The sequence below is a fragment of the Macrobrachium rosenbergii genome, chromosome 55 (assembly GCF_040412425.1).
Source record: "Macrobrachium rosenbergii isolate ZJJX-2024 chromosome 55, ASM4041242v1, whole genome shotgun sequence".
NCBI lineage: Eukaryota > Metazoa > Arthropoda > Malacostraca > Decapoda > Palaemonidae > Macrobrachium > Macrobrachium rosenbergii.
The window spans coordinates 32,787,110-32,815,010 of record NC_089795.1 but is presented as its reverse complement, the minus strand read 5'-3'; the positions used below and the strand labels follow the sequence as shown (position 1 = coordinate 32,815,010).

The following is a 27,901-nucleotide window of genomic DNA, read 5'->3' as shown; positions in this document are numbered from 1 at the left end:
TTTAAAATATACCGGATACTAATGAATTATCATAGATTATGATAACGAAGTAAATTGTTAACTCACCATGGGAGACACGCTTTTGCATGATTACGAACGACTTTGAAAATTTCAAATCTAAATTGAAGTGATTTAGGTAAGTAGTGAGTTAGATGGAAAATTAATACATTAATTAAATATTTACATAGGACTAATAACAATGATATATATTTACACGATAAAAAACATTAATAAACATTACAGATGTAGTACAAAGAACCTAGCAGTAAAAACAGAATATTGTCATTAATAAGTAGGCCTATAGTATTAATAACGAACATCTGAAAATGCATACATTATAATGGGAAGAGTTTAATCATGCCTTTGTTATTCTATACAAAATAACTTATCGGAGACGTTACGTTGCCTGCTAGCTACCCAATAAAGCCCAAAGAGAACCTAAGTGTTTCTGACTACTCAGCAATAAATAGCATATAACCAAATGTTGCTATATGCAACCTCGAAACATACCGTTCAGAGTAAACACACGAAGGATCGGTAAATATATAGACTAACGGAGCCAAAAAGCATACTGGAAGAAGAATATTGAGGCACAAGAAGATAGTCAAACAGCAATTACATTGTCAACCAGGTTGCTAAAAAAAAAATAAAAAAATCTGAAAGACATATAAATGGTCTCCCCGGCTGTTCCATACGAGGGTCGAGAGCATAACCTTGAATTCCTTCCCTTCGTTTTCTCCTAGGTTTTCTTCTTCTTCTTCATATCTGTAAAATAGAGACAAAACATTTTTTCTTCTGTGGTAGACTAGACAATGGAAATGTTACTAGAGAGGTCAAGGAATAGCCGTTTTCGAATTTTTTATATACTTTGTTTACATTAAATTTGATACGTGGGTGTTTTTCAGTGTAGTATACCGTGTTTTTCGTCGTTGCTTTGCGTCACACAGGTTGATAATAAGTTGAAATGAAAGAAAGCAGTGCGGCTATATAATGACGATAAGCGTTATAATCAAATAACAAAGTACACGCACTACTGGAGTAATAAGTGATATCAAGTAAAGAGCAAGTGCTGTCACAAGTCACAACAAGCAACCACTGCATTGATCTCTCGTGGACACAGTAGCTTTAAAAACAGCTGTATTCTGCACATTCTTTCTGTAATCTTTATGTGGTCGTGACGTACGCAGAATGAAACAAAAAAAGAACCCATCTATCGAGCAAGCCGGTATGCCTCTCGTGTTTTCTTATCAGAGCGACTGAAATACATCATTCGGTATATGAACAAACGTTGTCTTAGAAAAGAAATCCGTTCGACAACGTTAGCCGTGTCCCCTAGAACCAGGGAACGTGTACAGAGCAATGAAATACACACATAAATAAAAAAAGCCTTGTGAATAGATAAAATAAAAGTGTAAATCATCCATGTTGTGATCACTTGCGAAATCCTCATTGTGGCCGCCACTGATGGAAGAAGCAACAACAACAACAACAACAGTGTTCATGAAGCCAGCGAACAGAATTCAGGACGTTGTTATGTGTGCATTTGTTTGCTTCCCTGTCACCATTCAAGCCTTGTAAACATTAGGCCTTGCGCCACTACCATTAAGGACAGTGGACCCATGTTGAAAATGTCTTAGTACTCGTACTTCTCGGTTGTTGAAGCCATTAATCACTCCGTGGCCTAGAGGAAAAAGGTAAGGTGACATCTCTATCTGACTGCAGTGGCCTAGCCTCCCACTAGGCCTATAATCAATAGCCTTAGCTTAGGCCTAGGCCTTATCTTCTCGTCTCTGATAGACCAGGGTAGGTTAGACCGTGCATCCACCCTCTGAACCATCCAAGCCACGATAGGCCTAAAGAGTTGTTTTTATCCCATGTAAAGAGCGGAATTTCACTTTAGCATTGGCTCTAGGCCTTGTCTTGTTGTCTCTAGGCCTAGGCTGGTAGGCAAGGCTAGGGTAGGCTAGGCCTAGGCTTCCACCCTCTGAAGCTCAAACTAGGCCTAAACCATCCTAGGCCTAGCCACTGTTGGCCCAAGGAAGTGATTTTACCCCGTTGTTTTCAGTCTAGTATTGGCTCAGTCAGGCTATGCTAGACTCTTGAAAAAGTAGGATTAGCCTAAGTAGCCTAGTCCACAGAATTTATGCTAAGGCTAGGCCTAATTTGGGTTGCACTGAGCTTAGAGGCTGTTAGAATACTGTACACTGGTAAATTCTTACTTTAAACCATAATCTTATTCCAGACTTGTGTAGGCTGAGGCTACAGGTATGATTTTCATACCCTAGTGTCTGTTTTGAATATTTCTCAGGTTGATTTTGGTAACATAGGCTATATAAGCTTAGTATTAGGCTATTAGAGATATTGGGCCCCATTAGGCCTAGATCTTGTAATTGTGGAAAGCCACAGTGAGGCGAAACAGGTTTTAAGGTGGCGGATCCACAAGCGAGTGCAATATATGTACAGTGCATATTTGAATCTAGCCTAGTAGGCCTATGGCAATAACCTAGCCTAGGCTACTTCCAGACAGGTCTGGTAGCCTACTATTAGACTGAATAACTTACAAGTATGCCACTGCAAATTTAAATTAATACGTTCAGTCTAGGTGTAGGCTAAATTGAATTTGTTTTCTCTCAAGATGGGTCTAGACAATTGTACACTGGAAGGCCTGAGTATTGGCTAGCCAGAGTTATGTTGCTCCCATGTCTTGCACAAACCTTTGTCTTTAATGCGGATATAACCTTCGGCAGCTGCTGGTTCAGTCGTTAAAGTCTGGCAACAACGTAGTTAGTGGTGGTTGGTAGGAGAGCTGCATGGTGTCACCCACTTGGCTGTTGGTAACCCAGTCGCTCTTTTTCAGCCTACATAGAGTGTTCTCGTCTGTGCTGCTGCTCTGGCCACAGCTCAGGACTTGTTTTAAAGTTTTGTGTCATATGTTCTAATATTTGTGCATTTGTGGGTATCCAGTATGTCAGGGATAGTTGAACATTGATTATTTACATTTGTGTTGTTTTAGTAGTTCTTATACTTTCATTATATCAGGGATAGTACTTGGATAGTGAATAACTATGTTCTGGTAACCTGTTGTCTTTGACCCAAATTATTTTCAGGAGGCAGGTTTACCCATGTATAGCCATTATGTGGTTCATACAGAGTACTGACTTATCTTTATAGCAGGATTTTGGTTTGTATAATGGAGAAACATTATCAGTTATGAGAGAGCCTTTTACTCTTCTTCAGATGTGGACATTTTAATACTTTTCAGAGGAGTACCTAGTTTATGTTCTGCCCACCTGCTCTCCTTCCTTCACAGCCCTTGGAGATAACAATTGTTGAAAGATGATGCTGACCCAGACATTAACTGCTGAAATGGATAGCCTAATTGTGAGTGGAGTGAATGGCTGAATTGACTTCACGATGTGACTGTTGTGGTGTGAACAGACCAGTTCATAAGTTTGCTCATGATAGATTCCCCATTGTGCACCTGTTCACCTGCACAGTTGTCTAGTGAGAAAAGGACCAACCAAGACTTACCATGCATTTGCTTCTCTGGTAACACGAGAAGTTTCTGCAATTCACATGTTTGTTGGTTGTGCTAATTCTTTTGAACTAACTCTACAGTAAATGCTTGTGAGAAATCCCTGGACCAACGCAAACATAGCTTTACACCTGTGCTAGGTGCTGTCCTGGGCTGTGCTTCCCTGGGATCATGTCACAGCTTGCTCAGTGTTGGTTTGACCTGGCCTTGGGTACTGCCCCACACAGGACGGGTGCAAGCTCTTGCTCATCTAGGTCAGATAGTGGAGTAAACTTGACTGGTCCTACTTCTACTTTGGATCCAATAGCTTTAAGGGAATGGTGTTTAGGCCCTTTTGATGACTTCAAATCGTGACTTGGTGCCTTGACTCAGTCAGACATTCATCATAGCCCTCTGAGCACGTGTGAGTTTGGGTTTTCGTGTCCTCTCTCTCTTCGGAAGACACTTCTCAAAGGCACTAACAGCCTTGTGTAGGGGGAAGTTGATTCCCTGGTCTGTGGATCAGGGAATTTCTTTCTCTTTTTCTGCTTGAATGTCATTGAGTGGCCATGATCATGCTACTGCATGCATCGTTGCCATTGATCACTTATCATTAAGGAAGGTTTTTGTTGCTGGCTGTTTAAGCTGCCTTCTAGTTGTTCATTGCTGCCCCATCTCATGAGTGAACTTTGCATGACTTGACTTCATCAGTCTGAACAAGGCTCTTGTTATTAGCTTTTTCCCAGGTTGTACCAACTTTCCTTGTGGAGCTGAATGCTCATATTCCTTTGTTTTGTCTTGCTGAGAAATTAATATGTTATTTAGTAACCAAAGTTTATTTACCTTGAGTTCTTTGGCTGCTGTATATATGCTTTCACGTTCCAGTAGTCTAGAGGTCTTGTACCATGCTGTTAGGCTATAGTTTTGAGTGAACTGCAGGATAGACATAAAAAAGAAGCCTAGGATAGGTATCTGCCTGCTTGTGTTTGATACCATAGCCCAGTTTGCATCTCAGGCATAGCTTGCTCAAAAAGCTGTTATGAGAAGGTGTTTGTTGATTTCTAGTGAAAGAAGTGAAATCATTGCTAGCTTGGCTGCCTGAGGCTGCTGTTACTTTAGTTTCTTCAGTGCTGTTCCAAAGCTGAGCAACAGTTTAATGATGAAGGGCTAGTCTGGCTGCAGGAGTAAATTCTAGAGGTAGACCACAGTAGGTGAGTTGCTTCATCGTAGTGGAAGGCAGGTTAAATTTTATCTTTGTTAAGTGATCATTGGTTCTCTCCATATACTGCACAGTAATAAATGAATATTTGGCCTGGACTGGTGTAGCACTCTCAGACCATTCAGGTTTTGAACCTAATGTGTGCCAATTGGTGAAGATTAGCATAAATAAGGCTAGTTTAGGTGAGAATGCCTGAAGTAAGATTTGCTTTTTAATTGTTCATTAGGCTATTGTTTTCTTGCAAATATTTATTATTTTATTAATCTCTGGTAATTATGTGTAGTCACATTTTTTTATATTATTGTTTGAGCATTTTTCACCATTGTTGTAGGCACAGGCTTTCTTGGAAGTTATTGCATTTAATGTGAGATTATTAGTGTAAAAATTATTAATGCAAAAACATTTTTATTATAATTTCAAGTAAGTTTTTGGAGAATTTTTAACATTATAGTTTGAGTAGTTAATTAGACACCTCCTATTGGCCAACTTTTTATGGCCAGTGAGGGCCAGAGGTTATTGGCTGAAATATGGTTGCTTATTCAAATTTCTTTTATGGTTCATGCCAAGAAAAATATGAAACTGTTAGGTTAAAGAAAGCAGAAATACATTTGCAGTATAATTTCATGAAAATCATATGCTGTATATGTGGTAGGAGTAATATATATTTGATGATGTAGTACTATACATGCCTTTGAGTTGATATGTATTCATCAATGGGTGTGGGATAATTTGTTGAGGAATGAGATAGTCATCCTCCTTCCCATGATGTTTCTGTGTGGAAACTACTAGCACTAAGGGGAGCCAAATAAAGGTCAACTCATTATCTGGTGAAGCTTTGTGCAGGATACATTGAGTCTCAACTTGAACTGTGTGATAATATTTGTTGGCTGTTTTAGTTTTAAAAAGGGGTGTGACCTGCAGATTATGGAAGGTTTGTTATATTACACAGTGTTTGTCGTTTCATAAGGCGAGATGTAGATACGTACAGGTAAATTAGTTAAGGCATGCTTTATCACATTTTGTTGAATATATGTTAAACACCATACTGTGTAGTACTGTATTGTAATAGTGCTTAATTTTACAGTATTTTTGCAGTGGCTTTTAATACATCTATCTTTAGTTTTACAGCTACGCAGTCATATTGAAACTGGTGCTGAATTATCAAGTGTTGTCTGTATTTTACAGATGCACAATGCCAGTAAGAGGTAGCAAGATACAAAAGCGGACCAATGAAGGAGGACAAAACTTCAACTTGGGTGGCCGCAATGGCAGCCTTGATCACTCCATTAGGCATCATCTTGGACGTTTTGCCTCTGCTGGCTTTGATCCTCCTAGCATGGTGAGCTGATTATCACTCCATTCATTTTGGCATGTATGGTTGCCCTGAGTGTAATTAAGGTTAAGTACTGTACAGTATAGTTTTTGTTGTACAGTAATGCTGAATGTATAGAAAGCTGGTAGGTAGTAAGTGCAAAATTTGGGATATGAAAGGCAATTGTGATTAGTGTTAAATGGCTCTTATGCAGATGATGCTGTTGATTATGAATAGTGAATAGAATGTGCAGAGACTAGTGAAAGGACCTGAAGTGGAGAAAGATGAAAGTGATTGATAGCAAGGGTAAAGTTAGGAGGAGAAGTGGAAACAGTGTTGATATGGATGGTATAGGTATGGAAGCTGTTAATTTGCATAGGAATTTTTTAAATGAGTCTTACCCCTCTATTATGATAGCTTTATTTCCTCACGTAAGATTGTCTAACTTCATGGGAGTTAGAGTTTTTTGCTCACTTGGCTCTGCATTATTGACATAGTGTCTTTATCAGAAATGCTAAAGCAGCCATAGACAAAATAGCAGAAGAGGCCATTTCTACTTTTCCTCAAGAGAAACAACACTTGGGGAACAATTTGGTGGATATTTTGGGCTACTTAGATAGAACAGTTGAAGACTCCCTTGGGGAATCTGTGCATGCCTTTACTAATGCAGTTGTCAAGCATAGGGAACAACTGTGCTCTATTTTGGCTCCCTCTGTCTCTTTGACTCAAAAGGCTGATGTTATTGTTTATCACCCCTTACATTCTTTATGGGATGCCTCAACATAAGTATGATAATGCAAGAGGTTGAGAAAGTGGAAACCAGATCTTTGTTGCGTTGCTCTCAAACATTTAGGCATACACAACCAAGGCAGCATCCACTTCCACACTCAATACAAAGTTTCAAGATCCCCCCCCCCTCTCCCCAGGCAGATGGGTAAGTCATTGGTGCCCTCAAGCCAGCCCTTTCAGGCTTTCATGAACGACAGTAAGCATTCCAGAAAAAATTGAGCTCCCGTTAGGAAATGATGCATCAAGCCCTCATTTCCTGGTAGAGGGGAGGTTGGGCCTCTTTTAGTTGGTTTGGCAGGATCTGGAGGCAGATCCTTGAGTGGTGGAGCTACTGAAGGAGGGATACAGCATTCCCTTCCTTTTGAAGCCTCCTCTAGCCAGTTCTCCTGTGGAGTTTTCGTTGTATCTCCACAACAAGGAGAAGTTCCAGATCCTTTAAGAGGAAGTAGACTCTTTTGCTGAAAGGAGCTGTGGAAATAGTCTTGGACTAATCACCAGGGTTCTAAAATTGTTTGTTTCTAATACCAAAAGCTTCAGGGGGATGGAGATGGTACTCAGTGTCTCCAAGTTGAGCTGTTTCGTTTACCTGACTCTGTTCACCATGGAGTCTGCCAGTTAAGTTTTTGCAGCAATTTAGCAAGGAGATTGGATGGTATCAGTGGACATGATGGATGCATACTTCCTTGTACAATTCATCCAAATTCAAGGAACTATCTGTGGCATGTTTTTCAGGGCAGGTTGTACCAATTTCGACCAATGTTTTGGCCAAGTTCAGCTCCACGAGTTTTTACAAGAGTTCTATCACAGTTGGGCAAGTGGGCTCACCTGTTAGCATTCAGATGCTTCTCTGCCTGGACAATTGGCTGATTCTAGTGTCCAGTTTAGAGGGGAGCATGAGGGCAAGAGAAATTCTTTTAAAGGTGACAAGAATGTTGGGAATACGGGCAGTCCGTACCGTTCCTGGCTGACCGTCGATAACTGAAAATTGTTGGTAACTGGAACATCACAATAATTATGGTAATGAATGGCGTTTACGAACTGTAAACGCCAATAAACAGCTTAATGGTGCTGTTAACTGGTTTTCGGCACTGTTAAACTGCTTACTGACACTGTTAAACCGTTTATTGCACCGATAAATCGCTTACCGGCGCCGAAAATCTGTTTAACGATGTCGTTAGCCAAGCGTCCTTGTTAGGACACATGGCATCGTAAGAGAAGCTAGAGGCTGATTCAGTTCTTTCTCAAGAGGCATTGGAACTAGGAAGTTCAACCAGACTCTGTTCAAATTTAAGTTTCAAGGGAGTTAGAGGACCCTCTGAGATGGTGCAACCACCGACCTTGGCTTTTGCTGGGAGGGTCTCTCTAGTTGAAGAGCCCAGACCTCGCATTATAGCCTGACGCATCGTCAGAAGGTTGGGGAGTGGTCTCAGCAGACAGGCATGTAAACGGGTTTGGTCCACAGAAGAACGAGAAGTGCCTTTATATTCACAGACCTTGGACTTGACAATAGCTGGAACATCTGTGAATATGAGGTCTAATCTATTGCCAGAAATGTGAAAAGGTTCCTCAGTTAGCTCAACAAAATCGGAGGATACACAGAACTCAAGAGCAGACCGGCCATGTTGATCCATGGAATTTGAATTTAGCCACTCGCTGTGCTTTGCATTACAGTCTCCACAAATAACAAATGAAGATTTTGAAACTTGTGACTGAGCCAGACTATTCCTTTCCAAGAGACAGTCTGAACATTTGAGTAATCAGCAATTTTTCTTACAGTGATTGAGGAACAGGCCCAGGGTTCAGCTCTGTGTCTCCCAAAAGAATTAAAATTAACAATATTAAATCAGAAGCAAAACTAATAAATAGTGTAGACTCATTACAACAGTAACATTATAAAAATCAACAGAACAATAAACAATTATAATACTATCAGCAACAACAGTATTTACATTATTTACAAAAATTCTGTTTAAAAGTATAAATAAACCTGACCATGTGTCATTTAAAAAAGCGCCAGAAGCATCTGGTCGACAAGGTGGGGCCAGCACACCTTGTAAGGCAAATAAGAAACCTGCAAGGTTTGCCACAACAACTGGGAAGTGAATAAAAAAGAGAAAAAATGCCTGGTTGAACCGTCAAACAAGGGAACTCAAACCTAAGACCATAGAAGGTCAAGGTACAATGGCTACAGCACAGTCCAAGATTGGAGAACAAAGTTTGTATTCATAATAGCCTTCTCTTAGAAGGGCTGCCTACCAAGGCTAAAGGGTCCCTTCTACCCGCTGATTTGATTTTGGAGTGTCATTCTCCTAAAAGGGTTGCCTACCAAGGCTAAAGAGTCTCTTCTACCCTTGCTTGGCAGCAGTACCAGCAGATGGATGCAATCATTAGGTAAGTGGCTTCTGAGTCCTGGTGGAATTTTATTGTTTTCTTGGAGGATATTAATTTTGTCCTCGCACCTTTCCCACCTCTTTGATTCAATGCAGGAATCAGCTATCATACTAGAGAGGTAAGATTCCTTTAAAAAAACAGGAATTTTTGTAATAAGATATAACAAATTTTTAATCAATTTGTGTTTTTGTACATGCAACTTACCCGTCAGATATATACTTTAGCTATAGTCTCCGACGATTCCCGACAGAATTTCAAATTCAAGGCACACACGGCAGGTAGGTCAGTGATCTACCTTACCCGCTGCTGGGTGGCGAATAGGAACCATTCCGTTTCTAATCAGATTTTCTCTGTCGCTGGTTCCGGCAACATCTGTTGTTGTTCTCCTGCTTTGATTTTTGTTCTCGCTTGCTGGAGGATCTTTTGGACGGATTTTGGTGACGTTTTGATCTTTGGCTTGGCATACGCTATTGTGGACTGTTTTTGATTTGCTTTTTGGATTTTTCTATCAAAATGTCTGATATTAATGTTGCACCTGTGTTTTCGTGTGTTATTGGCAAGAGTGTATGTGAGGTTGCCGAAAGCTTCAGCAGACCCTCACACGCAGTTTTGCATGAGGTGTAGGGGAATGATTGTTCTGGTTGACAATAGGTGTAAGGAATGCGAGAGTCTGACTGAGAAAGAAAGGAAGGCTTTGACTTTTATGTAAAGAAACTGGAAGGATAGAGCTAGAAGGCTTCCTCTAGAATCTCTAGTAGGTCTCGCTCACGGAGCTTGGAATAGTAATTAACAACACTGTAGACTCTCCTATACCCTGGTTTTCAGCCCCTTCTCCCTTCCACCGAACCTGGTGATTCGTCTTCTGAAATGGCTGTGGCGGAGATCCTGGGGATGAAATCGCAACTGCGTGCGATGAAAGAAGCTGCAAGAGTGACAGTGATGTGCAGTGTCCCCAGTGCAGTGGGAGGGGGCGTCCTGATCAGCTCGGCATTGCTCAGGCCTAGGCCTCTTCCAAACTCCCAGGACCAGTGGAGGGAGGAATGCCGAAAGCCGCAAGGAGGATGTAGAGCATCCCCAACGGTCAGGCGTCCTTCGGCAGGCCCTGTTGTTGCATCCCAGGGTTTGGATCGCCATAGGAAAGGCATCCTGAGGAAGTGTTTTTCCACGTCTGACTTCGTCTTCTCCGAGGCGCGTTGGAGTTCGCTGAGGTCGCGCCCTCTGAAGAGGTCCTGGAAGGCTCCAGGAAGCATTAGATTCGAAAGCCCTGAGCGCTTCCCAGAGGATTCTCTATTATCAAGCAAAGAGCCCAAGATCCCCTCTCGCCCTCCAGTAAGTCAAGGAGTCACCAAGCAGATTTTGGTGTCTCCAGCCGGGTTAATCAGCTCTTGTGGGGTCTCTTGCCAAGGATTCTTCTCGTGAAGGATGATTCTCTTCCTATCAAGAGCTCTAGTAAGCGTCCTTCTTCAAGCCGCCGCTCTTCTCCGTCAAAGCGCCCCTTCCAGCAGCAACCTTTTTTCTTCGAGGGCGGCTCTTTCCAGCATGCGCTCTTCTCCCAGCAGGCGCTTCGGAAGGAAGCGCCTCCTTCCAGACGCTCTTCTCCTATTGACGGGCGCCTTCTTCCCCTGCTGCCGCGCTCTCGTGATAAGCTCCTCTTCTAGCAAGCACCATTCTCCTGCCAGGCGCTCTTCTGATTTTAGCGCCTTTCTCCAGCAGGCCTGATGGACAAGACCCCCTCCTGTCAGGCTCCAGTCTGGCAACAGGCGCCCTACTCTGGCAGGCGCTCTTGATGGACAGGAGTGCTTCTCCGTCCAGACTCACTTCTCTTGATGGCGGTCCTCTTCCTTCAAGCCTTCTTCTCCAGGCTGCTCCTTTAGAGGAAGTTTCAGAGGATGAATCCCAAAGACGCTGGTATATCAGACTATAAGAGGCTGGCTGCTTTACTAGTTCAGGAGTTTGGAGACTCTCTTAGTCATGCTGCCCCTCCTTCTCCTGGGTCCTTATGGGCTAGCACCAAGTCTTCGAAACCCTCCTCTTTTGTGAAGATGCGCCCTACTATTTCAATGAAGAAGGCTTTTAAGGGTGTTGGGGAGTGGATGCAGTCGAAGAAGGAAGCAGGCAAGACTATTTTCTCTTTCTCCTTCTAGACTTCCGGGAAAGTCTGGGGATATGGAACCAGGAACCGATGGGGTTGGTCTCCCCTCATCGGCAGATTCGGATTTTCTTCTCCTGGTGGACTCCTCCCAGAAGGCTCTCTCTCCTTGCAGCGAAGACGACTTGGGGAATGAGCTGGACCATCTCCTCAGGGCCTTTTTCGTGTTATGGAGGTTTTCAACTTTATGGATTGGTCTCTTGGGGCATTAGCCAGGGAGGGCCTTGGACCCTGAATTCCTCAACATGGATGAATTGCCAGTGTTTTGTCTTGTTTAGACAAAGCGGTGAGGGACGGATCTTCTGAAAGTCGCTGCCTTGTTTGGAGCTGGAATACTTAAGAAGAGATCGGTGTTCAGCTCCTTCCTCACTAAATCTGTGTCTCCCCTCTCCAGAGGGTCCTCTGTGTTGTTGCTGCGTCTGTCGCCCCCATCTTTTCCCCAAGAAACTGTTAGGAGATTTCGCTCCTTATCGGAGAAGGCGACCCAGGATCTTCTGGCTCAGTCTTCCAGAGGATGAGGCCTGCTGTTCCGTTCACCAAGAAGGAGAAGGTACCCTTTCAGGAGCCCTTTCAGGGGCCTTTCGTCAAGAGCCACGTTCAGGAGTCGAAGACCAGAGAAGAGGAAGGTCTTCTCACGTCCTACTAAAAGACCAAATGAGATGCAAGTGCTCCAGATTAACAGTAGGTGCCAGACTTGAGATTTGCCGAAGTCTGGCACAGAGAGGGGCGGACGACTGGTCCTCTTCATTCTAAAGGGAAGGTTATCTCATCCCTTTCAAGGAGAGACCTCCCTTGACAACAACTCTGGGAGTTATCAGCCAGATACAAGGATCCTGTCAGGAACCAGGCCCTTCTACAGGCAGTAGAACAAATGCTGGAGAAAGGAAGCCATAGAGCAGTTCAAGAGCCCATTCCCAGGTTTTTACAATCGGCTGTTTCTGGCCGAATCTTGTGGGTGGAGGCGGTTCTGATGTAAGCGGCTCTGAACTTCTTCGTTATCAAGACGAACTTCACCATGGAGACGACTTCTTAGGTTCTTTCTGCTCTTCGTCCAGGGATTGATGGCTCCTGGATCTTCAGGGACGCTTTATTTCACATACCTATTCATCCCTCTTCAAGGAAATACCTAAGGTTCTGGTTCAGGGAAAGAGGTTCGTAGTTCAGGAAGAGTCTTCCAATTCAGGGACCTGTGCTTTGGACTTTGACGCCCCCCCAAGTGTTCCACGGGCATTTTTGAGGAAATGCACGCCTTCATCTAGAGAGATGGGGATCTCTATGCCATCTAGACGACTGGCTGATTCAAAGCATAATCGAAGGATCTTTGTCTGGAGTACTTGTCTATCACTCTAAATTTGACCCAGTCCTAGGACTGTTAATAAACTCGAGAAGTCCCAGGTGATTCTGGCAGCAGAGCATTGTCTACCTGGGGATTCGGATGGATTCTCGGATTTTCTAGCATTTCCATCCCGGGAAAGAAGAGATCGCTGCCTGGAGAAGTTGACTGTCTTCCTAAAGAAAGAACATTGTTCACGAGGGAATGGATGAGTCTGCTGGGACCCTTTCTCTCTGGAACAGTTCGTTTCCCTTTAGGAAGACTTGCCAAGACCCTTCAATTTACCTGAAGGATGGACAGAGAGTCTCAGGACTTAGCAGCGCTAGTTCCAGATATCGACAGGGGTAAAGGAGGATCTCCGTTGGATGTTGGACCCTCAGTTAAACCAGGTTTTCCTCTTCAGTTGCCCGAGCCCTCACCTAGTGCGTTGTTCTCAGACGCCTCAGACTCAGGATGGGGAGCAACACTCGGCTCGAGAGAAGTGTCAGGCACCTGGAAGGGGAACAGGTGAGCTGGCACATCAACAAGAAAGAACTGTCCGCGGTGCACCTGGCTCTCATCCAGTTCGGCCACTAGTCACAGGATATGTGATTCCAGGTAAACTCGGACAACACTACAGCCCTGGCTTACATCCGGAAACAGTGAACACATTCCTTCTCCCTTTACGAAACAGCAAAGGACGTTGTTGTTGTGGGCGGAGAGAGAAAGATCAGACTCTCACCAGGTTAGGTAAGGGGAAAGGGTGTGAGGGCCGATCTGTTAAGAAAAGATCAAGTCCTATCTCTTGGAGTGGACTCTCCACCCAGAGGTTTTGCAAAAGCTGTGGAGCCTGGGAAGGCTGAAATATCGGCCTCTTTGCCCTCATTTGAACGCAAGGTTACAGAACTAATGCTCACCCGATCTGAAGCCAGGCAGCTGCCATGACGGTCTTCTCTTAGAATGGTCCGAATAGACGGTTATGCTTTTTCCCCCATTCAAGATCTTGGGGAAGTAGTAAGAAAAGTTCACTTCTTCTGAAGGCATGGAACTGGCTGATCGCCCGTTTTGGCCAGCTCAAGATTGGTTCACAGAGGTACTGGAATGGATAGATTTTCCCGAATCGCTTCCACACAGGAACGATCTTCTCAGACAGCCCCACTGACAGATTCCACAAGAATCTCCCGCTCCAATCTGACTGCCTTCAGACTATGGTACTGGTCAGGCAAAGGGATTTTCGGCAAGGCTGCAAAGGCTATTGCCAGAGCCAGGAGAACCCCAACCTGGCATCTACCAGTCTAAGTGGGAAGTTTTTAGAAGATGGCAAGACCCAGAAGATATCCTCTTCCAGTACCTCTGTATTGGTGTCCCTGACTTCCTTCTACGCCTTGGGGATCAGTGCAACCTAAGCTGTATCTACGATAAAGGGTTACAGAGAGAAGTATGTTGGCTTTAGTATTCAGACACAGAGGTCTGAATATCTCTGAAGACAAAGACCTACGATCTCATTAGGTCTTTTGAGGCGTCTAAATCCAAGACCTCGAAGCCTCCCAGTTGGAATTTAGATGTGGTTTTAAAATATTTAATGTCAGAAATTTGAACCTCCTCAAAAAGCTTCCTTCAGGGATCTGACCAGGAAGTCACTGTTTCTCTCTTGCTCTAGCCTCTGCTAGAGAATAAGTAACCACAAGCTTTGGAAGGTAGGGTTGGGTTTAAGAAAGCTCAGCTATTTGTTCTTTTCAAACCCTTCTTCTTGGCGAAGAATGAAAACCCTTCTAAACCATGGCAAGAAGCTTTGAGATAAAAGGCCTTTCATCAGTGACAGGACAGGAGGTGGAGAGGGACTCTGTGTCTGGTTAGGAGCCTCAAATTCTACCTCGATAAGAAGAAACAGCTGGGAGGTGCAGCAGTGCTCAGTCAGGAGTCATTTCTGAAGAATGCACAAGCTTTTTTCAGTCATCAAAGGGATCATCTTGTGAGGATGAGCACCAAATCCATAGGTGAAAGCACATGAGGTGAGAGCCATTCGACTTCTTTGGCTTTTCTTTACAAAGCGTTGTCTCCCCAGGCACTTATAGAGGCGACTTACAGGAGATCTAACTCTACTTTTGCATCTCATTATTTGAGGGATGTTAGAGTTACTTATGATAAGTGCTTCTCTAGGAGCCGTCACGTATCTCTCGGATTCAGTGCTGGGACAGGGAGCTGAGACTAATCCTTTATAGCTTAGTTATTTTTAGTTGTTTTTAATGCTTTTGTGATGTGTGTTTAAGGTTGATTGGAAGAGGGTGAGTATAGCCCTCTTTCAATTCATAACCAACAAGGCTTAGTCAGGTGGTCGGATTGGTTGTTAATTTCCTTGTTGTTTTATTGATACCTGGCTCTGTCATGTAAGAGGATAGCCCCATTGATATGATTCAGGTAAAGGTTTGTCATGTAAGTGGGTCAGCCCCATTGACACGATCCATAAGGCTCTGTCATGTAAGTGGGTCAACTTCCATTGACACGATCCAGAAGAACTGTCAGTCATAGGTCGCAACCTCGCTGAAGCTCTGGAGGCAAGCAGACTCTAGAAAGTATCCATGAAGTCTTCTGCCCAATCAGGTAAGAACCATGGTTTTATATCCTACAACATATGTTGTTTCCTGTTTTTAGATATTAGCTGTCTCTTACCCTCCTCCAGTGGTGCCAATCAGCTAAGTATATATCTGACGGGTAAGTTGCATGTACAAAAATTATATTTTAAGATAAATAAAGTTTGTACCTTACCCGCAGATATCTACGATGAATGGCCCGCCTAAAATTTCAGAGACAGGTGGAAGAGAAAATCTGATTAGAAAACGGAATGGTTCTTATTCCGCTAACCCGCGAAGGGGTAAGGTAGATCACCTGACCTACCTGCAGCATGTGCCGCGAGATTTGAAATTCTGTCGGAAAAGTTGGAGACTAGCTAAGTATATATCTGCTGGGTAAGTATGTACAAAACTTTATTTTATCATAAAAATATCATTTTTCATAACTAACAAACCTGAGGTCTTTATGTAAGGGGATTTTCTCAAGTGCTTAGCTGGAGTCCGGTTAAAAATAGCACAAGATTTGTTGGCAACGGGAGGTAACCAATGGGGAAAGAGGCAGCTGGAGCCTGACCAGGTTTCCCCCCCTAGAAGATGCTGTGACATGTCAGTTTTCTCCCAGCCTAAGTAACTGTGTGAGAGTTGGCTTGAGGTGGGCTGTTTACGTAAAGACCTCAGGTTTCTTAGTATGAAAAATACAAATTGATTAAAAATTTGTCATTTGTTTATATACAGAACAAACCCTAGGTCTTTACATAAGGGGATATTTACCATTGGTTATTGCTTACACTTGGGCACCTTCTGTGAGGCCTGGAATGCTTAGATGATTCATAGGTTTGCATTTCGAAAATGCAAATACACACAGATAGCACAATATAACACAGAACCACACAAACAAAAAGGAGAATGAAAACCAGAATGCCAAAATGTATACCGGGCAGGAAGTGCATAAACAACTGTCTTCCAAGCGAGATAGCACACTTCGTGCGAGAAGACAGTTAAAAAGAGAACTGATGCATCACAGCATCTTCTAGGGGGAAACCAGGTCAGGCTCTGCCTACCTCTTTCCCCATTGGCTACCTCCAACCTTGTGCTATTTTTAACTGGACTCCAGCTAACCGCTTGAGCAAATCCCTTACATAAAGACCAAGGGTTTGTTCTGTATAGTGTATGAACAATTATTTTTTAAATACTTACCTCTCTATTATATATCACACCCCCACCTTCCCACTGGTGTGGACAGAAGAAAAAGCTGAATGGAAAACTATAGGTGCTCAAATCACCCGAAAGGGATGGATCAAGAGATGGTCCAAACTAAGCAATATTATTAATTTTTTACTTTTCACACACTATCGTCCTCCCAGAGGATGCCAGACACTGGAAATACAGCTATCATAATAGAGAGGTAAGTATTTAAAAAAGATTATAAACATTTCTATTTTTAGTATGTAAATGCAACAGATGACGGTAGAATGAGAGAAAAGGTGATGCACAGAATTTGAAGTTAGCAGGGTATATGCACAAGCTTTGAGAGAGGAGTACCTATGAAAGCCAAAGTTGATTGAGTCATTCTCCTTTTTCTTAATGATGGAAGTTAAATATTTATCATCATCATTGCCTCCAATACTGTGTAACACAAAAATCCTTAGTGAGATCCTGCCAGGCAAGTTTTTCCCATGCTTTATCTGCTACAAATCTCCGCTCCTCTCTAGTCTCCCTTCTGAAAGTTCTCAACCAACTCTTGTGGTGACCACAGCAGCCCAGCTGATACTAAGGCTATCATGCACAGTACTATTCTCCCAAGTGTTATGTGAAGGACTTGTCCAAGTCATCTCCACTTCCCTTGTATCATTTATCTACATATGGAGCGTTGTTAATGTCTCTTATGGTATCTTTTCGAACTATGCTTCTTCCTGACTCCTAGTATTCTTTTAAAGCCTTATTCCCAAATCAAAATCTTTTAGATAGTTTCATTGTCATAACATGATTTTTGTCCATACTGTATAGCAATGCAGATCATATAGAAGAGAACATGCTGGATATCACTGTTCCTAATTATTTGAAAGATGCAGCCACACATTATTATTTAAGGTGAAACTTACCCTCTATTATTTGCTTTATTTGTGACTACTTGGTGAGGGTTCAACAAGTGTTAAAATTGAAACAATCATTAACGAACGCTCCCTGTAGTTACCCCCCACTCAGTGGGGGCAAGACAGCAAGTGCTTTGGTTGTCATTCTTGTAATTTCTTAAGAGGGTAGGAGGGAGGGATCTCAGTGATAGAGGGTAAGTACCGGTATCTAAAAAATTTATTTTATCATAAAAATCATTATACTTTTGATCGCCTAAGATTTGTTTTGAGTCCCATTTCTTTAGATATTTGATGTCCTCAGTCAAGCAAGCTTAGTAAATCGTGTTTTGTTTTGCTTAATAAAACAGCTTCATCTGCATATTCTTAGTATGTCAGATTTCTTTCATTACTCCAGTCTAAATGTTCATTTCAATCTCCAACCATTTTGCGAGGACAAACAACACGGGTCAAATAACATTCCCTTGTAGCACTCGTTTATGTTTACCTCAAATTTACTTGACCAGATCCCATCAACAGCAGCACCATTTTGCAGTAAATGTGCCACACTGTCAAACTTCTCAGTTCCAAAGGTCTTTTATTCCTTACACCATTGGACTGTGGCATACAGTAGTCTCCCTGAGGATGTGCAATTAGTACCCCAAAATTTGAAGTGAGGATGCAATGTATTACTACTCTAAAATGAGTCACCTTGTGTTTTAATCATTTATTTTCATTTTCTATATTTATTAATTTACCTTTCCTTTTCTAATACAGTACAGGCGTTCCCCGGCTATCGATGGCCTTGGTTATCGGCAAACCGGTTTTACGTCACTTGTCTAGTGATGATGATAACTGGATTTTCGGCGCCAATCTCCGCTTATTGGTGCCAATTCCCAGTTATCAGCACCGATAAATAGGGATTTCAGCGCTATTATCGGTGATTTTCGGTTATAGTCGTGCCGTCGGGAACAGAACCCCCACCAATAACCGGAGACTGCCTGTAACTGATGTCTTCCTTCTGTATTTCCTAATATCTTCTGCAACTTCTTTCAAGTCAACACCTTATTCTTTAAAAGCTAGAATTTCAAGTCAGTGGCCCCTGTAGGCTTTATCCATATGAATAAGGGTTTATCTTCTTAATAATAATAATAATAATACAGGCAGTACCTGGTTATCGACAATCCAGTTTTCCGTTGCTTGTCTAGCAACGAAAATCTGTGATTTTCAGTGAAGATATGCGCTGATTTTCGCTTATCAGCGCCGATAATCGCGTATTGGTGCCAATACTTACCTAACAAGGGCGCCAATAACCGAAAATCTGCGATTTTCGGTTATCAGCAGTTTTCACTTATTGTCATGCCCCCAGAATGGAACCCCCACTGATAACTGGGAACTGCCAGTAATAATAATAATAATAATAATGATAATGATAATCAGGACACAATCACATGCAGAACAGAAATAAATTTCTGACCCACTTCAGGATCGAACCCAGGTCTTTCAGTTGAAAGGCTAGGACGCTGCTAACAAAGCCACACAAATCATAAAAAAAGTTGGAACCTAAGCACAACTGTACCTAAGGCTTTACCTGGGCAGGCTAACTGCCTCGCATACCAGCATGTTTTCCTCAACTTCTCAATTCATCAGTGACCCAATTGACAGCTTTCTATTCAAATTATCCCTGCTGAGTGAATATGATAGAAATATTCACTCAGAAGGGATAATTTGAATGAAGTGCTGTCAATATTCTCTCAGAAGGGATAATTTGAATGAAATGCTGTCAATTGGGTCACTGCTGAGCCAGGAAGTTGAGGAAAACACGCTGGTATGCGAGTCAGTTAGCCTGCCCAGGTAAAGCCTTAGGTACAATTGTACAGTACTTGGGTTCCAACTTCTTTTATGACTTGTGTGGCTTTGTTGGCAGCGTCTTTGCCTTTCAACTGAAAGACCTGGGTTCGACCCTAATCTGAGTGAGAAATTTATTTATTAATAATAATAAAAACATTACCTCTGCATATTCTTCATTCATGGATGATTTAAGTTAGCTTTACATATTTCATGGGAATAACATTGTGGCACAAGAACTTCCTGAATATTTGTCTGTAGTCACTTTTTTAGTGTCTACTCATCATCAGTGAATCCATCACAAATAATTTTTTTAATTCCATGCACCACTGCACAATATGTCAAACTCCTACCTCTTCTAAACTTGAGCTTGAACTTCTGTAAATTTTTTTTATAAATTTCTTTGAGCTTGGGCTTCTGTAAGTTTTTTTTATCAATATCTCCAGCCTGTTGAGAATAAGCATACTGAGTATTTTCATTACAACTGTATGTTTGTAGAAGCTGAAAGTGCATACTAAAGTGAGATTATGTGTGACTTAGATAGATCTGTATTGATACATATGGTTATGAATCAGGTTATGAGTGTGAAACTATAAAAGATTTTTTATTTGGGGGATTAATATTTGAGAGTATTAGGTATCAGATGAGTGGACAGTGTGAAAGGTGAAATTATTAGGTATAGTATGGTAGCTGTCAGATGTTTGATTTTCTCTCCTACAATGCCCTGAGTGTATGGAGAAGGGCAATGTCTGGATAGGGTGTACGTTTGGAGTGCATGAGCTCACAAGAAATGTGCCTGTCTCAGTTGTGTGAAAAATTATTACCTACACAAGGTGCATTGGATTTGCTATGTGTGTGTTTATAATTAGAAAGTGTTGCAAGATCTTTCTAAATATGAATTGGTATCTTTAAAAAAAATTTAGGTTTGATATTAAAGCAGATATTTAATCTCATTGTTATATAGGAGGATGAAGTGAAAAATGAAATCATAAATAAGATCAGTGAGGTGTTCAAGACTAATGTGGTCAAGGAGTAAAAAAGTGCTTAGATAAGTCTCCTAGTTGTTCATCTGCAGATAATGAACTGAGTTTTAATGAAGAAAGGAAAGGTGCAGTTGATGCCTTGGGAGGATTTCAGTTTGTTGATAGTACATTTATGGAGGAGACAGTAATTTTAAAGAGAGATGATGTTGCACATATGATTGGTAATGGTACAACGTAATTAAAAAAAAATTGAAGAGGTTTCTGCCCAAAATTATACGTATCATTAAAAGAGACAAAGGAATATCTCATAAGCAACCTTACTGCAAGAAATGGATACATGGTGGTTGCAGAAATTTCATAATGTTGAGAGTAAGATCTCAAGTTTTTTTATGAGCTAACTTCTGGAAATGATAGGAATTAAATACTGAAATGTCATCAAGTTGCAAAGGTGAGAGTGAAGACTAAGAATTATAGAGACGACAGATGACAGAAAGTTTGATAGGGGAAGACTTTTGTGGGTTTAGACAAGAAAGGTTAATGAATCAAGTTATAATTATGAAACAGTTATGTGAGAAGTTTCAAAGCAAAGGGAAAATGTCGCATGTGGCCTGCACAGATCTAGAGAAAGCTTAGGATAGAATTGATAGAAATGCATTGTGGAGGTTGTTGAGGATGTGTAGTAAAGAGGGTAAATTATTGAGTGTGGTAAAAAGCTATGATGAAAGTTAAGTGTGCAGTTTTCAGGTGGGATTGTGACTGGTTTAGTGAAAAAATGGGTTTCAGAAAAGGGTGTTTTATTTCTCTATGGTTGTTTGATATTTCATAGAAAGGAAAGTACTGTAGTTGTAGGTGCTAAGTTGTGGGATAAGGAGATGGGTTGTGAATTTAGTGTGGAATGAATGGTTGAGTTTGCAGACAATGCAGTACTGATTGAGAATAGTTAAGAGAAACTGCAGAAATTAGTGATAAAATTTGGAAGTATTTGCAGCAGGAGAAAGTTCAGAGTAAATGTCAACAAGAGTAAGGGTAGGCAGGTAAATGGAAACAAGAGGATGGAGCTGCAGATGTTATGGGCTGTGAGAGAAATGGAAGCAGTAGAGAGTGAGTATTTAGGAGTTAGTATTATAGGAGAAAAGTAGAATGAGAGAAGAGGTGTTCACTGAGTAGGTGTAGTAAAAAAAGGTAACAGGTTGTGTGTACACATAGGATTGGGAAGAAAAGCAGAATGTTTGTTGAAGCCAGAGTTGATTGTATGTAAGGATTGTTTAACAAACACTCCTCTGTGAAGGTAATATATTGTTGTCGAAGGTAAATGAAAGAAAGAAGGTGGATGCTGTAAAGATGTGCTGTTTATTTAGTAGTATTTGCAGAATAAGAGTTTAGGGGATCAGAAATAATGAGATAAGTAGACTGTTGCAAAAGGGTCAGCATAGGTGAAAGGATGTATCAAAGGTTTTGACGTGGTTTATTCATGAAGAAAGAATGTGTTATGATAGGTTGGTGAAAAATATTACAATTTGGAAGGATGGGGAAGGGCGTAAAGGAAGAGCTGGAGGTATGGATAGGTGAAGTGTAAAGGTATTGGAAAGGAGGGGCCATGACATCCAAAGAAGTAAGAGTGTTTTGAGTTGTGGAGGGAAACCACCACTTACGGTTAAAAGAGAATTTTTATGTTTACAGTCTATCAGTATACGGTATATCCTGTTCTCTATTTCATATTAGGTAATACAGTACTGGGTTGTTATACTGTACTGAATGGAATAATGCAGTATATTAAGTAACAGTTGCCATGATTCTGTCTAATATGCTAACTGAATATCACCTGCTGCAAGGTGAGTGGAATTTATTGATTTTCATTAAAATTTAGTTTGAATGTTTGCTTTCTCATTTGCTATTTTTATATTCTCTTTGTTCATTGGAGTGCTCATTCTCAGTGTGATTTCAGATGATGATAATGATGATGGTGATAATGATGATTGTGATGATTATTATTATTATTATTATTATTATTATTATTATTATTATTAAAGTAGGTTAACCAGAGGTAAGTAAAAAATTGTGACCCACAGGTCTAGCCAGATTCTTGTAGAGATAACTCAGAGTATATAAATATCCTTCTGATGTTGGTAAACTTGCTACCCTTATCTCTGATTTTCCTTACTTCCCCCCCCCAGGTGATTTTATGTTTAAGAATCATCATAAAGTTCATTATTTTTGCATTTGGTACATGTGCTCCACTGTTGTATTGGCTTTGATGGTGGGTTGTGCCTGGCACATTCTTATGGGGTTGGTGTGCTGGGGTAGGGGTAAGGAGAGTGGGCAGATGTCTGGCATCTGCTGGCACTAAGTTTGGCACCTTGGTAGTAGGGGCTGGGAAATAGCCAGGTGAGCACTCCTGAAGGAACTGCTGTTTGTGTGTCTTCTTTTTCCTAGTGCCATGGCTTCCTCAATAGTCTCTGGATACTTTCAGTAAATTTTATGCCCATTTTTTCTTTTAAAGATAGTGTGGACTCTACTGATGGTGTTGTGGTAGTTCTAGTTTATTTTTAGAAATCTGAGTGTGGAGGGCTGCCAAATTTTGCAGCTATTTAAGGAAGGACTAAAGTGATGAGCAAGATGGACAAGTTTAAAGTGTACATGTGACCATTACAAAATTATGAATATATTTACTTTTTCTTTTAAAGATGAATAACCATCATCTAAGAAGTTATTGTGATTGTAATGGTCTGATTGTTGATTTTCTTTTTAAGTTTGCATTTTTCCAGTTCAGTAATTTAGAAGTAAGATGGATGTTATGAGTGTAGTCTCATGGTTACAGAAAATAATTAATAGATCGTCAAAATGACATACTTACATATGACAAAGAAGTGCAGGGATTCAGTGCACCTCATTAGTGGTGACAATTAGTAATTGCAGGGATTTACACAAAAAGCAAATCCTTCTCATTCAGCCACTCTAACTCACTGCTTGATCTTCATAATATTTTGTGTTTTTCCTAATTCATTGTCTCAAACAGTACAGAATTTTTTATATGATAGTTTTTTCTGTTTAAAGGTTAAGGTAGTCACATGTGACTTAATGTTATATAATTTCTTGACCAGGAAATATCTAAAAAATACAAAATATTTCACATACTTGTTGTACTGTCTTTATCATTAACCAGATGAGGGACCATTATTACAAAAACTTTCACTAGAGTTACCCTCTTCAATCTGGATGATTCTTTTTTTGATGTTCACCGTATTAAATTCCTCAGGTGCAGGCTTTTGGCAGGAGTGATGTAAAAACTCCCTGTTTTGATCTGTTAACTAATGGAGTTTTTTTTATTGCTTTACAGTCTCATTAAAGACTATTTTTTATGAAACTCCTCTGATGAAATACATTCTCTGTGTAATCTTGTCCATTGCTGCTTGATACAACCTAAGTCAGTGCCCACAAGATGTAAGCACTTGTTAGCTTTATCCCTTTTTTCAGTCACGTTAGTAATTTTACACTTGGGTATCTTGAACCATCCTAATTGGTATGGTGGTGATTTCCAGTGAACCTTTTACTGCTTCAGACCCTGTCTCATTGCTGACGATGTGAGCCATGGTCCTTATGACCACTCATCTCTTGTACAAAGAGGTTAATTGGAAGCGATATGTGGAAAATAACATTTTCTTCCTGCATTTATATGTGATTATTCCTGATCTACAGCCATATTTGATCTGCTAACTATTGTCATATGAGCTGATATAGAAGAGGAACATGTAATCTTGTTTAAGGGAACAGATTAGTTTTTAACACCAGATATTAATGATGTGTATACTGTATTTGGTTGTGTGATAATTTGATAATCCACAGGAAGAGTTAGACGAACTTGAGGCACTGTTGGAGAGAGAGCAAGAGCTTCTGGGTCAACAACATATCACTGAAAGCAGCATAAATTTATTGCGTAGCCCAGGTATGTATTGCAAGCTTTTACTGTCCCACTTCCTGCCTGGTGTTGTTGTTTACAAGTGAATGATAAATGGTCCATTAGCTTGTATATATAGTACAGTATAATTGATATTTTAATTTTATGTTGTTGTTAATTGTTAAGATATTTACCCTTTTGAAGAATTGAACATTGTAGAAAAAATTGAAATTAATGGCGGAAAACATCTATCAACAGATCAGAGTCAGCAACATCTGGTAGAGCGTACACACAGACAGGCGCACACTCCTCGTACTGTACCCAGAACTCACGCTACTGGTTCAGTTCCTTTAAATCAGCTTTCATCAATCATCCTCAACATGGCATTTTCAGATGCTGAAGAGGACCACCAGGGTGCAAGAAGGGATGGTAGAGAAAGGACAAGCAGGTATAGTGTTCTGTCATTGCTATTATTACTTATACTAATTAGAAAGTAGTGGTGGGTCAGATTCTGATTCAAAATATATTATTCATGCAGTTGTGTTCATGGTCTTGATATATACAGGGAATGTTATGTTCAAATATATGATTCATTCATGCATCAGCATGGGTAGGGGTCCTCAGAGAGCAACTACTTCAAGCTGACTCATAACTTGGCAATTAGTATTCACTCAGAATTAAATTAGTTAGGCCTTATTACTTTGTAGCTTCTCCTTTTTCACTTCTAGTCCTATCAGGATTAACCTGTAGATATTGACTGTTGCGTGGCTTTGAATATGGTTCTGGTCACTCCTAGAACAGGAGGGTGAGGTTAGACAGCATCCTCCTTGCTTGTAGAATGTGAGTTGGGGACATGGTTGATGAGGTAAAAGAACTATGTCAGACCTTTCCCTCAGTACTGGGTTTGACCTCGATGGACTGACAACTTTTTAAGGCTTTGAGAGTAAGGTGTTTTTATATAAGTTATCCCCTGGATGGTCACCATTTGCGGCAGAACGGCATTCATCCCCAGCAGGTCTCCTTGGTGGGTGGAAGACTGTCCTAGAGGGAATCTGCCCTATTGCATACTATGCAAAATAACTTTTCACTTGAAGCTGACAACCAGGCAATGACAATGAACTTGAGTATGAATACCCGTCTCCCCAAAAAAGTTCAGAAAGTCTACCACAAAAACTAAAAATCCTTGGTCAGAATAGAGAAGTACTTTACACCATTCATACCTAAATCACTACAGTGCAAGTTATGCTCCAAAGCTGGACTTGTATTTAAGAAATTGTTTAGTAAAGAGCTTTGTGCAGTTTGTGGGTCTGAAGATCCTACCACAAGCTAGGCCTACACTACCCCTAAATGTATCAACTGTGGACTTGGACATCATGCAATATCCAAAGAATGTTCTTGCTACATGTATACAATAATAGAGAATTAAAGTTACTGATAACAACAAAACAATGGTAAAAAACCAGATTTCCTATATCTCCAGTATTAAAGACATAACAGAGGAACATTCAGAGAGAACAAATAGCATAAAAAAGCTATTGCTATATGATTGCCTTGTCAAATATGGAAGAGCAAAGAGAAGATAGCCAAAATAATATATCTTGAAGTAAACAACTGCAATATGAAAAAAATAAAGACTTTTGCAAATTGCTACTCCCCTAAAAAGAAGTTAAATGTTGATAATAACAATTCAGATCAATCTGTCAAACTGAGCTGCAACACTACATCAAACCTCATAGAAATTTCAAAGAAAAAATAGAAGGAATTAAGCACATGCATCTGGAAATAAAGTAGAATACCAATAAGGAGAGAAAACTGGGACTACTGAAACCATAACAATAAAGTAAAAATGTATTTTTGAAGAAAGTTATGGAGCTCTAGGAGTCACAGCAAAACTCCACCAGGTGCAGATGCTAACAAAAAAGCATGACCAGAACTGTGGCTGTAATATTTGTTTCATAGAAACATGTAGCAAAATGAATAATAGAAAAAGGGAACATTTGATTAACACGATAAACATTTTTACCAAAGGCAAATAAAACTGAAATTACCCAGTAATTTAAATTCATATGAAAATGGCTGCATGTACATCTACCATTTGATAATTGCCAAGAAAGTTGCATATTATAGACAGTCTTGAGAAAAAATTACATTAAAAGTGGAAGTGATTTAAAGGTAATTGCAAATATACTTCAGTTTTAATAATAAAATTTTCATACAACTTAAAGAACTGTTGCTATTTAAAGCAACCTTAAATTACAGTAAAGAACTGTTGCTATTTAAAGCAACCTTAAATTACAGTAGTTGCAGTACTAGGCTACCGAATTCAAATATATGCTCTGGATCAGCATCTGAGTTAACTTTGGAAAACTTGAGACTATTCCTGATGAAGAACTAAAATTTTGCACAGGAGCTTTTAAATCATCTCCAAATCTATGACAATTTGAAAGTAGTAAACTCCCATTATCTCAGCACCAAGAACAAATAATGATGTGAAGTACAGTAAAAATATGAGCGATTCTCCTGCTAAAAATTTTTTTGAAAAAAGACATTTATTAAATCACCATCCTCCACTCTTCCCAGTTAGAGCTAATTGCCTTAATGAATTAGTGAATGAGAGGATCAGATTTCCTTCAGAATTAAAGTTCCTACTTCTTGGATGACCTGTATGGTCAGAACTTGTACTTACTTATATTATGTCCAAAAATATGTGATTGCACTCCTGAACATCATAAATGACATGCAATAGAACATTTAAGATAAAAGGTCCACTCATGCAGTTTATACCAGTGGTCCCAAATCCCTTAACAGATGTAGGATTTGCTCCTATATCACTTAATAAAATCAGTCAGTTCCCTTTATCACACTGTTTTTAGTTTCACTGCAAAACTGAGTGTAATGAATTCAGCACTCAAGATCAGCAAAAATATGTAACCACAGAAAATTTTTATTTTCAGTAATGTGAGAAGTGCTGTTCAAGCCTTTCAGAACTGTTGTCTATGAAATTCCCTTATCCAGCAAATTAGTTTACATTTCACAATTATTGTATATGGCACTGGCAAATATATTTTGAAATATGTTGGATCCTGCCCATCTGGGCATAAAGGGAAATGAGGATGCTAACAAAGCAGCAAAGGCTGTATCTACTGTGACCAGATCAGATGTAACCATCCTTGTAACGGTTATTTAATACCTGTAAAATATGTCATGTTTAATAATTGGCAGAATCTATTAAATAATGAACCTGATGATAACAAATTAAACTGATCAAACCAGTAGTTTGATTATAGCATTTTTCAAACCAAAAAGAGCACCACACTGAAATGATTTTATTTCATCTTTTAATTTGCTACACTCAACTCATAACCCACATGACCTGATCCCTGTATGCTGAGAATGCATGAATGCACATATTGATCACCAATAAATGCTTTAGTAAAGTAATAGGTATGAGTCTGTGTAGATAAAATGTAGAATATTTGTACTCTTAATAGATTATTTGTTATGTCTGATGTCTTTCTTTAGCAGTGGTGGTAATAATGAAGGGAATAGCAATCAAGAACGTTCCACAAGTCGCTCTCGTACAGAATCTGGAGTGAGCAATGCTTCAACAGTGTCTCTTGCTTCACCGCCTGTGGCCCCTCCTCTTTCACTCCCTCCTGTCAATAATGGGCATGGAAGTCCATCAGTTTCAGGTGGAGTTCCTAACACAGCCTTTGCCAGTAGAAGTTCATCAGGTGCTTCAAATGCAACAAGTGAAGAAATAGCAAATAGGATACTGGATATGAAGGTACTGGTACATTATTTTTAGTATTGCTGAATTTATTTTTGTTTTTATGATGTAGCTTGTGGA

General features: G+C 40.3%; 1 protein-coding gene across 1 annotated transcript in view; it reads left to right on the top strand.

Moving 5' to 3' along the window:
- Window positions 1–693: 693 nt before the first annotated feature.
- The window catches only part of LOC136835783 (serine-rich adhesin for platelets-like), a 212,365-nt gene continuing 185,157 nt past the window's right edge, over window positions 694–27,901 (top strand). The window contains 5 exon segments of the mRNA XM_067099639.1: window positions 694–1,694; window positions 5,919–6,072; window positions 24,000–24,099; window positions 24,310–24,499; window positions 27,574–27,838. Coding sequence (XP_066955740.1) covers window positions 5,926–6,072; window positions 24,000–24,099; window positions 24,310–24,499; window positions 27,574–27,838 — 702 coding nt within the window. The 5' untranslated portion in view covers window positions 694–1,694; window positions 5,919–5,925.